At 44.0% G+C, this 13,309-nt stretch overlaps 2 protein-coding genes across 3 annotated transcripts in view; both read left to right on the forward strand.

Annotated features, from left to right (window-relative positions):
- The window catches only part of ST8SIA5 (ST8 alpha-N-acetyl-neuraminide alpha-2,8-sialyltransferase 5), a 989,793-nt gene that overhangs the window by 570,611 nt on the left and 405,873 nt on the right, over window positions 1-13,309 (forward strand). The window lies entirely within an intron of this gene.
- The window catches only part of HDHD2 (haloacid dehalogenase like hydrolase domain containing 2), a 52,862-nt gene that overhangs the window by 28,757 nt on the left and 10,796 nt on the right, over window positions 1-13,309 (forward strand). For both annotated transcript variants that reach the window (XM_068251423.1, XM_068251433.1), the window contains exon 5: window positions 11,278-11,494. In XM_068251423.1, the coding sequence (XP_068107524.1) occupies window positions 11,278-11,494 (217 nt within the window). The remainder of the gene's footprint in view (window positions 1-11,277; window positions 11,495-13,309) is intronic.

Genomic DNA, 13,309 nt, shown 5'->3' on the forward strand with positions numbered 1-13,309 from the left:
TCAGCTGGGATAAGGTGTTTGATTTTCGCTATATTTCTTAAATGGAAGAAGGAAGACTTGACGACAGCTGATATCTGCTGTTTAAATTTTAGATTTCCATCCAGGATCACCCCAAGGTTTCGCACAGTCTTTATACTGTACAGCATTTCCCCCAATTGCTAGTTTGAGGTGGTGAGCGTTTTGAACTTTATCCATCATGTATGGACCGCCTACCACCAACACCTCTGTTTTGTCAGAGTTCAGCCTCAGCCAGCTGGTGTTCATCCAATTTTGTAAATCCACTAGACACGCATTTATGGATGCTGATGGGTCTTGGGTGCCAGGCTTGAAGGACAGATACAGTTGTGTGTCATCTGCATTAAGGCAGTAATTCATGCAAAAGGGGCCCAAGCCCCATATTCAAAGGTCCGACATTTTTTAATTTGCAATTTTTGTTTTATTGATTTAATAATATTCTAATGGTCTGAGAGTTTGATTTTGGGGTTTTCATAAGCTGTAAGCCATAATCATCAAAATTATAACAAAGTTCTGTAACATCTGCATTTTATGAGTGTATTTCATGTCGAAGTTTCATCTTTTTAGTTGAACTACTGACATAAATGAACTTATGCACGATATTCTAATTTTTCGAGTTTCACCTGTCGCTAACTTTTTGTTTGACTTCCCTGTGTTTACTTTATTTTATTGTCTTTATGGCCAGAAACACACAGGAGGATGGAAGAAGCCTTCTTTAACCTGCTGAGCGGTCTGGACGAGCTCAGCTCGTCCAACACCGCCAGAGGCTGCCGCTCAGGCCCTGCTGGGCCGATTTGCACCAAATAAAAAGCAGCACACGCAGCCGGCACTTTGCCAGCCGCGTGTGCTGCCTGATCGCCGCTGCAGCGCGGCGATCCGCCGCGTGCAGCGGCGAAAGAGGGTCCCCCCAGCCGCCCGAGCCCAGCGTAGCCGGAACAAACAGTTCCGGCCAGCGCTAAGGGCTGGATCGGAGGCGGCTGACGTCAAGACGTCGGCTGACGTCAATGACGTCACTCCGCTCGTCGCCATGGCGACGAGGGAAGCGAAACACGGAGGGCCGCTCATTGCCCTCTAGTGGGCTTTCATGCAGCCAACTTTCAGTTGGCTGCATGAAATAGTTTTTTTTTTATTTAAAAAAAACCCTCCTGCAGCCACCCTGGCGATTTAATCAGAACGCCAGGGTGGTTAAAGCAAGTTCAGGCTGACTTGCTAAATAATTAGAAAAAGAGTGAAAACGTTATCTGTAGCTGTGATAGTTGTTTTATCTGATAAGATGTTCCCCACGGCCCATGCTTGGTATGTCTACATTGGAGTTCTCGCTGGTGCAGAGAGTGATGAAAGGTCAGAAGGGTAATTAGGAAACCATCCCCAATTTTATCTAATCTGCTGGCTGCGTTATCTTATCACCCCTGCATCTGCAGCTGATATGTCCTCAGTTACATGGCAGGCTGCTGTAACTTATATACAGTATAATCCATGTTTGGCATGCCATTTGCAGGGGCAGAAAAGGTGGGGGGAGCACCCCGGCCTGGCCAGGTCAATGGTCTCACTGCCGTTACGCTGCGGCAATAAATCTTACATATTGTATTCATTATATCTCTGTAGATAGGCACTGATCTATCGTAGTTGTATAGATAAGCCTGAAACCTAGAAAGCCCGTAGACAAGGCTCTCGCCATTGTGATACTAGGGGAGAACTTTAATGGTAGGTGGAGTCCTCTAGTGGCCGGATGAGTTGTAGGGTCTTTACTTGTAGTTAGCATGGAAACTTCAGGCACCCCCCCCCCCCCCCCCCTCCCCTGGATCAGTGAGGATGTCCAGTCATTGGTGAAGGGTTATGTTGCTATCTGGATGCTCAAATAATAAAGCATTGAAAAAAAACAGAGGGTGTGTGCTTACACCAGGCAGCACCTGGCTTATAATGACTGCAGAAGTGTCTCTCCACAAATATAAAGGCACAGCACATGCAAATTGCATCTACATGACAGAATTAGTGATGATAAATAAGATGCAAGAAGAGAACTTGCCCTAGGGATTCTGTGCCTGGTCCAGTCATTTGCATAGGTTCCTCTGATTGGTTGCCATGTCATAGCTTTGACTATATATATAAAGAGCATGCTTGCAGTTGTTCATTTGGCTGTGTGGCGTGAACAAGGACTGTGATGGTCAGAAACGGTGGACCGTAGCCACTATGCAGCTATATGTATACTTGTTATGATCTAATAAAGTAATTTTCTGATAAAATAGCTGTGCTGGATCACCTTGGAGAGACAACCTAGGTCCTGACAGTTTCCTGCCTGTGAACCTCGTTGCATTGTGGGAAATAATGGCTCATTCCAACTGCCAAGCAACCAGTATTTCCCTCTGTGCACAGAACTCTCAGTAACGAACATTCTGTACAGATCACCTGTCAGAATTAAAGATGTCTCCACAAGTGATACATTTCAGAATGTAAATCATGGAGAGAAAAGATTTTACAATGGACAAACACCGACTAAATAATCTATAAATAAATATTGTAAACTATAAGCAATTGTATTCATTATGTTGTTTTCACTACAGTTCCTCTTTAAAGTGGACCTGCATTCTTGCACAAGGCAGAAAGAAAACCTAGATAAATGCGCCTTGTGTGTATTTAGAGAGTTTATCCTGTGTAATCCCCCCCTCATCTGTGTCTAATTACCACCAATCACCAATTTGATCAGCTGGCTGCCCTGGCAGAGCAGCTAATTTGTTAACACAGGATATTAACCCTATATCTGTTTCCATGAAAGCAGGAAGTAGATACACTGCAAAATGTTTTTCTTTAAAGGTTATTGTGCTGTTGCTTATCTTTTAAAGCAAAGAGGAAGTTCTGAGTTCAGGTACGCTTTAAGTAAACCGTGACATAACACAACTTTGTGAACACTTAAATATATGGAGATGAAGTAGACTTTCCAGGTACTTGAAAAGTTTAGCACTGAAAGAGAGCTTTTATGATTGGTAGTTTAGCAGTATAGAGTTGTATTCCCTCGTCTCCCACGCACACAGTGATAGTCAGATAACCAGGCTGTACTAGCGGCTGCAGACATCTTGGACGGTGCTCCCAGATCTCTGTAATCTTAATGAGGACAGGTGCAGCTGTGATAAGATTCAGTGCAGCACTGATCAGTTACGTGCAGAGAGGAATGAGCCAGGAGTGACTCCCAGCCAGGCCAGCAGGAGGAGGTCTGGTGCTGGTCGTCAGTGGCACAGCTAGAGATCATTGGGCCCCATAGCAAAACTTTCATAGAGTCCTCAGATATAGCCACTCATAAGCAATGCCACCTGCCCCTACCCTATGGATATTAATTAATTGGGCAATTTACATTTTCATGCACTGAGGCAAAGTTTGAGTGTGGAGGAACGAAAGTTAATGGTGAATACATTAACCATTTCAGCCCGCTGGGATTTTTCACCTTATGCATCCAAGCAATTTTCACCTCCCATTCATTCGCCAATAACGTTATCACTACTTATTACAATGAATTGATCTATAGCTTGTTTTTTCCACCACCAATTAGGCTTTATTTGGGGGGTACATTTTGCTAAGAATTATTTTTTGTAAATGCATTTTAACAGGAATATTAAGAAAAAAATGAAAACAATTAATTATTTCTCAGTTTTCAGCCATTATAGCTTTAAAAATAATGCATGCTACCATAATTAAAATCCACATATTTTATTTGCTCATTTGTCCCGGTTAGTACACAATTTAAATTATGTCCCTATCACAATGTATGGCGCCAATATTTTATTTGGAAATCAAGGTGCATTTTTTCAGTTTTGCTTCCATCACCATTTACAAGCTTATAATTTAAAAAATAATTGTAATATACCCTCTTCTCATGCATATTAAAAAAAAGTTCAGACCCTTAGGTAACTATTTATGTTTGGGTTTTTTTGGGGTTTTTTTTATTGTAATTTTTTTTTTATTATTTATTAAAAAAAAATAATTTGGGTATTTTTTGGAGTGTTTATCTAAAAAATGTATGTAGATGTAGTTTTACTCTTTGGCCATAAGATAGCCACAGTCAAAATCTTTTTGTTTTTTAGTCCTGTAAGTGTGCGCTCTCGCTTACAGGATGTGAAGGGAGGACGGGAAACTTTTTTTTTTCTTTAGAAAGATCGCGGCTTGTGAAAACGGGGACTTAGATCAATGAATGGGAACTGTGTTCACATTCATTGATCTCTGGGTTAATGGGTGGCGGCATGGGAGCACGCGGGAGCACGCAGCAGTGCAATATCAGCCTTTTGGACGTAGCAGCTACGTCCAAAAGGAAAAAATGGTTAAGTACCCACTGGGCCCCCTATGCTCCAGGGCCCCATAGCAGCTGGTATGGCTGCTATGACTATTGCTACGCCTTTGCTGGTCGCAGCTCTCATAGAAATCACAAGGTGGTCTGAGGTGATGTAATGAACTTGTAAACCTCGTGGAGGGGGAGGAGCAGATAGTAGGAGGAGGTAGCGCTACCATTAAATTAACGAGGTAGAAATAATAATATGATAGCTCCGCCTCCCGTCCATCCTCTGCTTATCTCCTTTTCCTCACCAGATAAATAGGATCCGCAATGGAGTTAAAATGACAAAATATACATACCTGGTGCTTCCTCCAGCCTGATCGCTCCCACGCCGGTTTCCTCCGATTCCCAATTTGTCTGCAATTGGCCCCAGAAAGTCCGCCAGTCCATGCTCTCGCTGCATTCGAGTCGCCGGGAGCTTTCTGCGCCTGCAACTGGAGCAAGGCAGGGGAGTGCACCTGGCCTGACTGCACCTGCGCCAACTGGCCCTGACTGGAGGATTTTTCAGAGCCAGTTGTGGGCGAACAAGGAGGCGACTGATGACGATGAGGGAGCGATCAGGCCGGAAGGGACTGGAGGAAGCCCCAGGTATGTATACATTTTTGTATGTGGCCATATCTCAGGTACACTTTAAAGTGGACCTGAACTCCTGCACCGTAAAGAAGGAAAACATATAGAAATGTACCCTGTGTGTATTTAGAGAGTTTAATTCCCCCTCATCTGTGACTAATCACAATTTGTAATTTGATCTCTCCCCTGTGTCACATGACTGCCATGGCAGAGATGGCAAATGAGCACATTTGAAAGCACAGGATGTTAACAATATGTCTTCTTCCATGAATCAGGAAGTAGAAACTGTGCAGATTTATTTTAGGATTTGTATCAGCTGTAACAAAGAAATGCTTTTTGATTAAAGGTTATTATGCTGTTGTGTATCTTTTAGAGCAGAGATGAGTTCTGAGGTCAGGTTCACGTTTAGAAGAAATGGGGCCCTAGGCAAGGTAGCAGCTTTGGCTCCCCCTTGTGGACCTTTTGCTAATCTGAGATGATAGATCAGTCAGAGAAAGACAAAAGACAAACACTTATATCGCGCTTTTCTCCTGGCGGACTCAAAGTGCCAGAGCAGCAGCCACAAGGACGCGCTCTATAGGCAGTAGCAGTGTTAGGGAGACTTGCCCAAGATCTCCTACTGAATAGGTGCTGGCTTACTGAACAAGCAGAGCCGAGATTCGAACCCTGGTCTCCTGTGTCAGAGGCAGAGCTCTTAACCATTACACCATCCAGCCACTGCTATCCAGAAAGTGGCTGTTGGGCCCCCCTGACACCCACTGGGTTCCAGGCACCTGCCTTGGTTGCCTTGTCGATGAACACTCATAAGTAGAGTGCTGTTGGGAGGTGAATCCAGCACAGGGCCGGCTTTAGGGGGGGGCGAGAGGGGGCAGAGCCCCCTCAAACAGACTCGTTGCCCCCTCAAATCAGAGCGGCTCTCGCTCTGCCGCTGCGGCTGCTTCCTGGTCCTGCGTGGAGCGCAGAGCGGTCATGTGATCAGTCACATGACCGCTTCTTCCTCCGACGGCTCTCCGAGACGAGTCTCGGCTGTGACGCAGGCAGTGTGGCGACATTAAGAGCCGCCCCGCATAGAGGAGGAGTCGACTCTCTCAGAGAAAGAGGAATTCTCCTCCTCTGAGAGAGTCGACTCCTCCTCTATGCAGGGCGGCCTCTTAAGGTCCCGCTCCCGCCACTGTGCCTGCGTCAGAGCTAGCTGAGACTCCTCTCGGAGAGCAGCACTCGGCAAACTTTTTCAGCCAGCATATTTGTCCGCCCGCCTTCTGCTACCCGCCGCCATCTGACTGCCACGCCACCCGCCTCTCCAGACACTGGCTGTGGCAGTGTGGCTGCGCAGTGTGCTGTGCCAATTGCATTGGCATTTTGCAAAATCGATCAGAGTGCTGCAGGTCTGGTGTGCTGTGCCAGTTCAGTTGCCAGTGACCAGTCCAATAGTCAGCCTGGCTGGCAAATCCGATAATTGCCTCATTTAAGGTCAATCAGTGTCACTGCCAGAGTGCACTGCAGCCTTTCTGGCAAATCAATAGTTCAGAGTGCCTCATTTATTTTGTGTGCGTTCTTTGCCATCTGCTGCCACCTCAGGCCCTCTGCACAGCACTGTAATTGTGCTAAAAATAAAAAACACGCAGCATATTAGCATTTGAAGAAAATTATTTCTGACTGTGTTACACCTGAGAACATTTTTTTCAATAATCTGCAGTGCGTGGCAGAACTGTATTTGTGGTTAAAAAAACACGCAATATCAGTATATTAGCATTTGACGAAAAATATTTCTGTGTTTACACCTGAGAACATTTTTTTGATAACCTGCAGTGCGCAGAACTGTATTTGTGGTAAAAAACACCACGCAATATCAGTATATTAGCATTTGACGAAAAATATTTCTGTGTTTACACCTGAGAACATTTTTTTGATAATCTGCAGTGCGCAGAACTGTATTTGTGGTAAAAAACACCACGCAATACCAGTATATTAGCATTTGACGAAAAATATTTCTGTGTTTACACCTGAGAACATTTTTTTGATAATCTGCAGTGCGCAGAACTGTATTTGTGGTAAAAAAAACACCACGCAATATCAGTATATTAGCATTTGACGAAAAATATTTCTGTGTTACACCTGAGAACATTTTTTTGATAATCTGCAGTGCGCAGAACTGTATTTGTGGTAAAAAACACCACGCAATATCAGTATATTAGCATTCGACGAAAAATATTTCTGTGTTTACACCTGAGAACATTTTTTTGATAACCTGCAGTGCGCAGAACTGTATTTGTGGTAAAAAACACCACGCAATATCAGTATATTAGCATTTGACGAAAAATATTTCTGTGTTTACACCTGAGAACATTTTTTTGATAATCTGCAGTGCGCAGAACTGTATTTGTGGTAAAAAAACACCACGCAATACCAGTATATTAGCATTTGACGAAAAATATTTCTGTGTTTACACCTGAGAACATTTTTTTGATAATCTGCAGTGCGCAGAACTGTATTTGTGGTAAAAAACACCACGCAATACCAGTATATTAGCATTTGACGAAAAATATTTCTGTGTTTACACCTGAGAACATTTTTTTGATAATCTGCAGTGCGCAGAACTGTATTTGTGGTAAAAAAAACACCACGCAATATCAGTATATTAGCATTTGACGAAAAATATTTCTGTGTTACACCTGAGAACATTTTTTTGATAATCTGCAGTGCGCAGAACTGTATTTGTGGTAAAAAACACCACGCAATACCAGTATATTAGCATTTGACGAAAAATATTTAATGACAGTCATTGAAGGTTTGTCCAAACTTTTGGTCTGTGCTGTAAATTTTTGGGGGATACACTACAGCAGAGCTCAAACTTCCCCGGCAGACCTTTAACACCACTGTAAGGTCATGACATGTATATTTGGCCCCACCCATGACCACGCCCACGGTCTGTTGCATGACCACGCCCATTTTTCGGCGCGCCGCGCTACGCGCGGCGCAGGGTTTCTTCGTGCCCCCTGCAAATTTCTGTCTGCCCCCTCATATGTGCCTGTCTAGAGCCGGCCTTGATCCAGCATCAGCTTATTGTGCAGGGCTGTAGAGTTGAGGATTCGGGGCAATGTTTGGGTACCTGGAGTCAGAGGTTTCATAAACTGAGGAGTCTGGTGATTTTTCTACCGACTCCACAGCCCTGTTATTGGCCTCAATTCACTAAGATCATGCTGGAGATAAGGCAAGAGAAAACTTACCTCCACACAGTGAGAGAGTTATCTTATCTCTTCATTCCTTACGTTACCTCCTCTGTAGTTTAGTTACCTCCTCTGTAGTAATTTTCACACACAGTTAATTAACAGCCTGTCTTTAACTTTAGAATTCTGGAGTTATTTTAAGGATTGAAGAGTTAACTTAAAGACAGAAGAGTTAACTTTAGGTTTGCCTGAGATAAAATGTTTCCTGAATACGACATGCCTCATCACCATGGTGATAACTCTAGAAACGTTATTAAAGACAGGAGATAAGCTTAGTGAATTGAGGCCATTGTGTGAACACCATAAATATCTGCATGTTTCACACCTTTGCAAATAACTTTTCCCTGTTTAGTCCGTTTCTGCCTTCTCAGGAAGCCTATAGACGTGACATCATCAGATCAGGCGATATCTCCGCTTCTAGCACTGTAGATTTTATCTTGCTGAACACTTCTGCACTATTTTTGATAGATATCGGGGTTAATGCACTTGAGTTCAGTACAGATATGACAATAACCTGCACATAATTTACAGTACCTTACTGGATTTACTATTCTAATGGGAATTTTATCTCACCTGCTATTCCGAGCAACGGGGCGCCACACCATTTGCTTTCCGATGTGGACCCCCATGGGGGCTGCCCAGGCCTGTTGGCTCAGTTACCGCAGTACTGAAAGTAACTAAGGGAAGAAAGTAAAGCAAATGTTCTGGTAGTTCCCTACTAGAGACATACTAGACAAGTAACCTTTATATTGCGTTTTTCTCCTGGTGTACTCAAAGCGCTTGAACTGCAGCCACTAGTGTGCGATCTGTAGGCTACAACAGCGTTCAGGAGTCTTGCCTAAGGTCTCCTACTGAATAGGTGCTGGCTTACTGAGCAGGAAGAGCTGAGATTCAAAACCCTGGTCTCCTGTGTCCAAGGCAGAGCCCTTAATCATTACAGAACCAGCCAGCATACTAAGATAAAAGTGTCTAATTAGTTCTTATCAGGAACTGTGAATAGACTGCAGGAGCTCTGCTGAGGCAGCTCTCCCCATGCAGTAAACACTGAGGCTTAATCCTTTCAGTCCCCCCTGCAAAAATGAAATCAACTTGTAAACAAATGTGGCAAATTTTTTAAAGCAGAGAGGAATTTCTGAGTTTAGTTTGACTTCAAAGGACAACTGAAGTGAGAGGGATATGGAAGCTGCCATATTTATTCCCTTTTAAGCAATACCAGTTGCCTGGCTGTTTTGCTGATCCTCTGCCTCTAATACTTTTTGCCATAGCCCCTGAACAAGCATGCAGCAGATCAGGTGTTTCTGACATTATTGTCAGATCTGACAAGATTAGCTGCATGCTTGTTTCTGGTGTGTTATTCCTACACTACTGCAGTCCAATAAATCAGCATGACTGCCAGGCAAATGGTAATGGTAAGCATGTAGAGCAGATGTTTCTGACTGAAGTCTGACTAGATTACTCACATGCTTGTTTCAGTTGCGTGATTCAGACACTATTGATGCTAGAATGATCATCAGGACTGCCAGGCAACTGGTATTGTATAAAGGGGTACTGTAGGGGGGTCGGGGGAAAATGAGTTGAACTTACCTGGGACTTCTAATGGTCCCCCGCAGACATCCTGTGCCTGCGCAGCCACTCAACGATGCTCCGGCCCCGCCTCCAGTTCACTTCTGGAATTTCAGACTTTAAAGTCTGAAAACCACTGCGCCTGTGCGGCCGTGTCCTCGCTCCCGCTGATGTCACCAGGAGCGTACTGCACAGGCCCAGTATGGTCGGTGCCTGCGCAGTATGGTAAGGTACAGGTAAGTTCAACTCATTTTCCCCCGAGCCTCCATACTTCTCACTCCAGTTTCAGAATTTCCTCTGGAGATAGGGTGGTCTCTCTATTTGCCCTTTTTCCACATTTGCATGCACCCTCTTGCTTCATAGCCACCTCTTCCTGCTGTCACAGCAGCAGCGCAGGGCCTGGTGTAAGCAACTGATGGCTCAGTTTCAAGTGGGGCAATAAAAAATGATTTTGCAACCAACCTAAAGATAGAAAATATGCTGCACCGATGCACATGATTTCTGACTGAGCTGCAGGGATTCTTCAGGCCTGGTTGTATAAAAGCCAGCAAAATGAAAAGCACAACTGTACAGAGAAAACAGTCAGAAATCAAAGGAATTATTTTTTTCCAAATTTGTACTGTAAAAATAGAAATTAGAAACTGATTGGTTGCTATGGACACATTTCCATTTTAAAATCCTACTTCAATCTGCATTTCTTTTTCATATACATTCCAAAGCCCCTACCATAGTTTAAAGCGAACTTAAACCCAGGCCTTCCTCTCCACTCTAAAAGATAAGCAACAGCATAATAACCTTTACAGAAAATCATTTCCATGTTACAGCTTATAGAGCTCCTCAGAGATGCTGCAGTGTGGTTACTTCCTGGTTTTGCTGGGAGCACAGAAAGGGTTAACCTCCTGTGTTTACATATAGACTGTATGAACAGCACACCGTGGCACAGTTCAGAGATGACAGCTCAAATTACAGTGGCTCATTACTAGCAGTTAAGGGAGAATTAGACAGGCTGCTATCTCTAACTACACACAGGGTGGGTTTCTCTGTTTTCCTTCTCTCCTGTGGAAGAGTTTAGGTCATCTTTAATATCCCTGAGAAAATGTAGGGTGAATTTCAGGACAAGCCCATGCAGGTACTGTCCTCACCAAGATTGAAATGTGAATGACCGGTAAATTTGCAGTTTTACTGGCTGTTAATGAGCAGTGAGCATGCAATTCCCTCTAGTTCTGTACGTAGGTCCACTAAGCTTTTCCGTAATGGGGAATGGCCTTGCAAAGGGGGAGAAGGCAGTAAATCCTCTCCTACCCACTGCACCCAAAGCACCATGCTTGTTATTTATGGGCATGAAGGTTCTTGGGGGGGGGGGGGGGGGGGGTCTGGTAGTAAGGTGTAGAAGAAAGTGAGCCAGCCACTCCAAGTAGCTTTTGTGTGATTTAGTGACAGCTGGTTAATTACCCAACAGCAAGAGACTTTGATAGGCTAAATTTGATTCCCTTCTTGGAACGGCTTACATTTGCCTATTAGGAGAATTTGCAGCTGATCATTGTTCTACTTTCACACGTGCATGCCTGCGTGTTTACTCTACAGGCTGGTCCTGGACGGGGCTCCGATCATCGCCATCCACAAGGCCAGGTACTACAAGAAGAAGGACGGCCTGTCCTTGGGTCCCGGTCCCTTTGTCACAGCCCTGGAATACGCCACGGACACGAAGGCCACGGTGGTGGGAAAGCCAGAGAAGACCTTCTTCCTGGAAGCCCTGAGGAGCACCGGCTGCAGTCCGGAGGAGGCCATCATGATCGGGGATGTGAGTTGGATAAGGTTATCAGTTAGTTAATCTGCCATGTGGGGAACCTGAAGGATACCATTGCTGACCTCCTGGTTATCTGGTGTCATACTGATCCAAACTGATTTGCAGAGAAGCATTTCATTGGTGTCTTTTACACTGGCTCTTCACCACGTGCGACTTCTGGCTAATGCGTATTAAATATGCAACTCTTGTCTATTTATTGAATTATTTCTACTTATAGTTTAAGCTGACAAATAAGTAAGTAGGGATAATTCATGAGAAACATGTCATGTAATGTGTCATAATTTGCCATGCACAAAGTTGCTTTTTTTTTCTTTTTGTACTTGGCTGTCTGGGTTTGCAATTCTGAATTCCTGTGCAACTTGGTTAGCCTGAGTACCAGTCTGTGTTCAGTCCAAACTCCACCCCCTGTCCCATCATTACCTACGTGTGATAGGGAGGAGCTTAGAAGGGGCACCAGCCTGTCCTCTCCTGTGAACACAGAGCTGGCCCCGCCCTCAGGAGGTAGCAGAGGGAGAGGATGGGTGTGACAAAACTGGGGTAGGGGTAACAAAGAAAAAGAATGGAACATTCACCACCTCACTCTTGTCACTTTTACCCAACTCTTGTCTCTAAACCCATAAACAAAAATGTATGTGGCCAGTAACTGTGTATAAAAGAGGGTTGGTTGATAAATAGCAGTAAAATTATGTTTTAATAAACATACACCTTGTGATTTAAAGATTGCAACGGCGCTGTTATCATACCATGAATCGCATCACATCCATCCGTACCCGACAAACTCACCCTGCACACAAACAGTGGAACCCCACTTGAAGCTAAGCAGCAAGTAAGTGAGCAGTAGTCACAGCAGTTGAAATGCATTACTGCTCATGCAACACAGTTCCATATGCTCTGTGAAGGGATCCAAGCAGCTTTTCTTTCCTGCAGATTGTCCTGGATTCTAATAGACTTCTCTAAACTGTTTGAAGAACAGAGTCCTATCTCCCCATCCTCTCTGCTGATGAAAGTTTTTGTTTACTCATTGCTACTGCTAATTACAATAGTCCTTATCTGCTTGCTCTTTCTGATGACAGCAGGCAACAAAAGTAGAGCAATAAAAGCCTCTAAAAACAATTAAATGTAAAAAAAGAGGTAGAATGAATGGGGTTCTTTTTTAGTAATAAACCACATTGTTAGAATGAATTTTTAATTACGTTGTACATAGCCACAGAATATGTTGGCACTTTATAAATCAATAAAAATAGTAATAATGTGCTATTGAGATGCCCAAAAAACGCTGCTCAGTTCACTTTAAGCGAGGACTTGCAGAGCCAGCACCAGCGTTAGGACTGGTATAAACGTGCAAGCAGCAGTTTACTGAGGTCTTCACCTGGGGGGTTGGGGGGGGGGGGGTTGGCCCAAACAGGGAAGGCAGGGGGGCTTGAGGGTTGGAGAGTGAGCAGGCAAAACACTGACTAGTTTCGTCCGGTGTATCCGGACTGCATCAGGGCCAGAGAGGATGGGTGTGGCCAAATGATGACTCTTTGCAAAGGAAGAAAGGATGTAGCATGATTAATAGCTCTGTCTCCTTTATTAACAATTCAAACTCTAGGAAAGTAAACTAGGGCTTCAATCAATGCACTATTGCATTACCACAGGTGGCCTCTAGAGGGGACTTTCACATCTATTCTTCATATTAGATTAATGCAGTTTGCCAGCACAACTACTGATAAAATGACCCATAATATGTTGCACCTGAGGAATCTGCAGGAGAATTCACTTCCACTCAACATTTTGGTCTTATCATTATTATTCTTCTCTGGGAAGTCT

The sequence above is a fragment of the Hyperolius riggenbachi genome, chromosome 1 (genome assembly GCF_040937935.1).
Source record: "Hyperolius riggenbachi isolate aHypRig1 chromosome 1, aHypRig1.pri, whole genome shotgun sequence".
NCBI lineage: Eukaryota > Metazoa > Chordata > Amphibia > Anura > Hyperoliidae > Hyperolius > Hyperolius riggenbachi.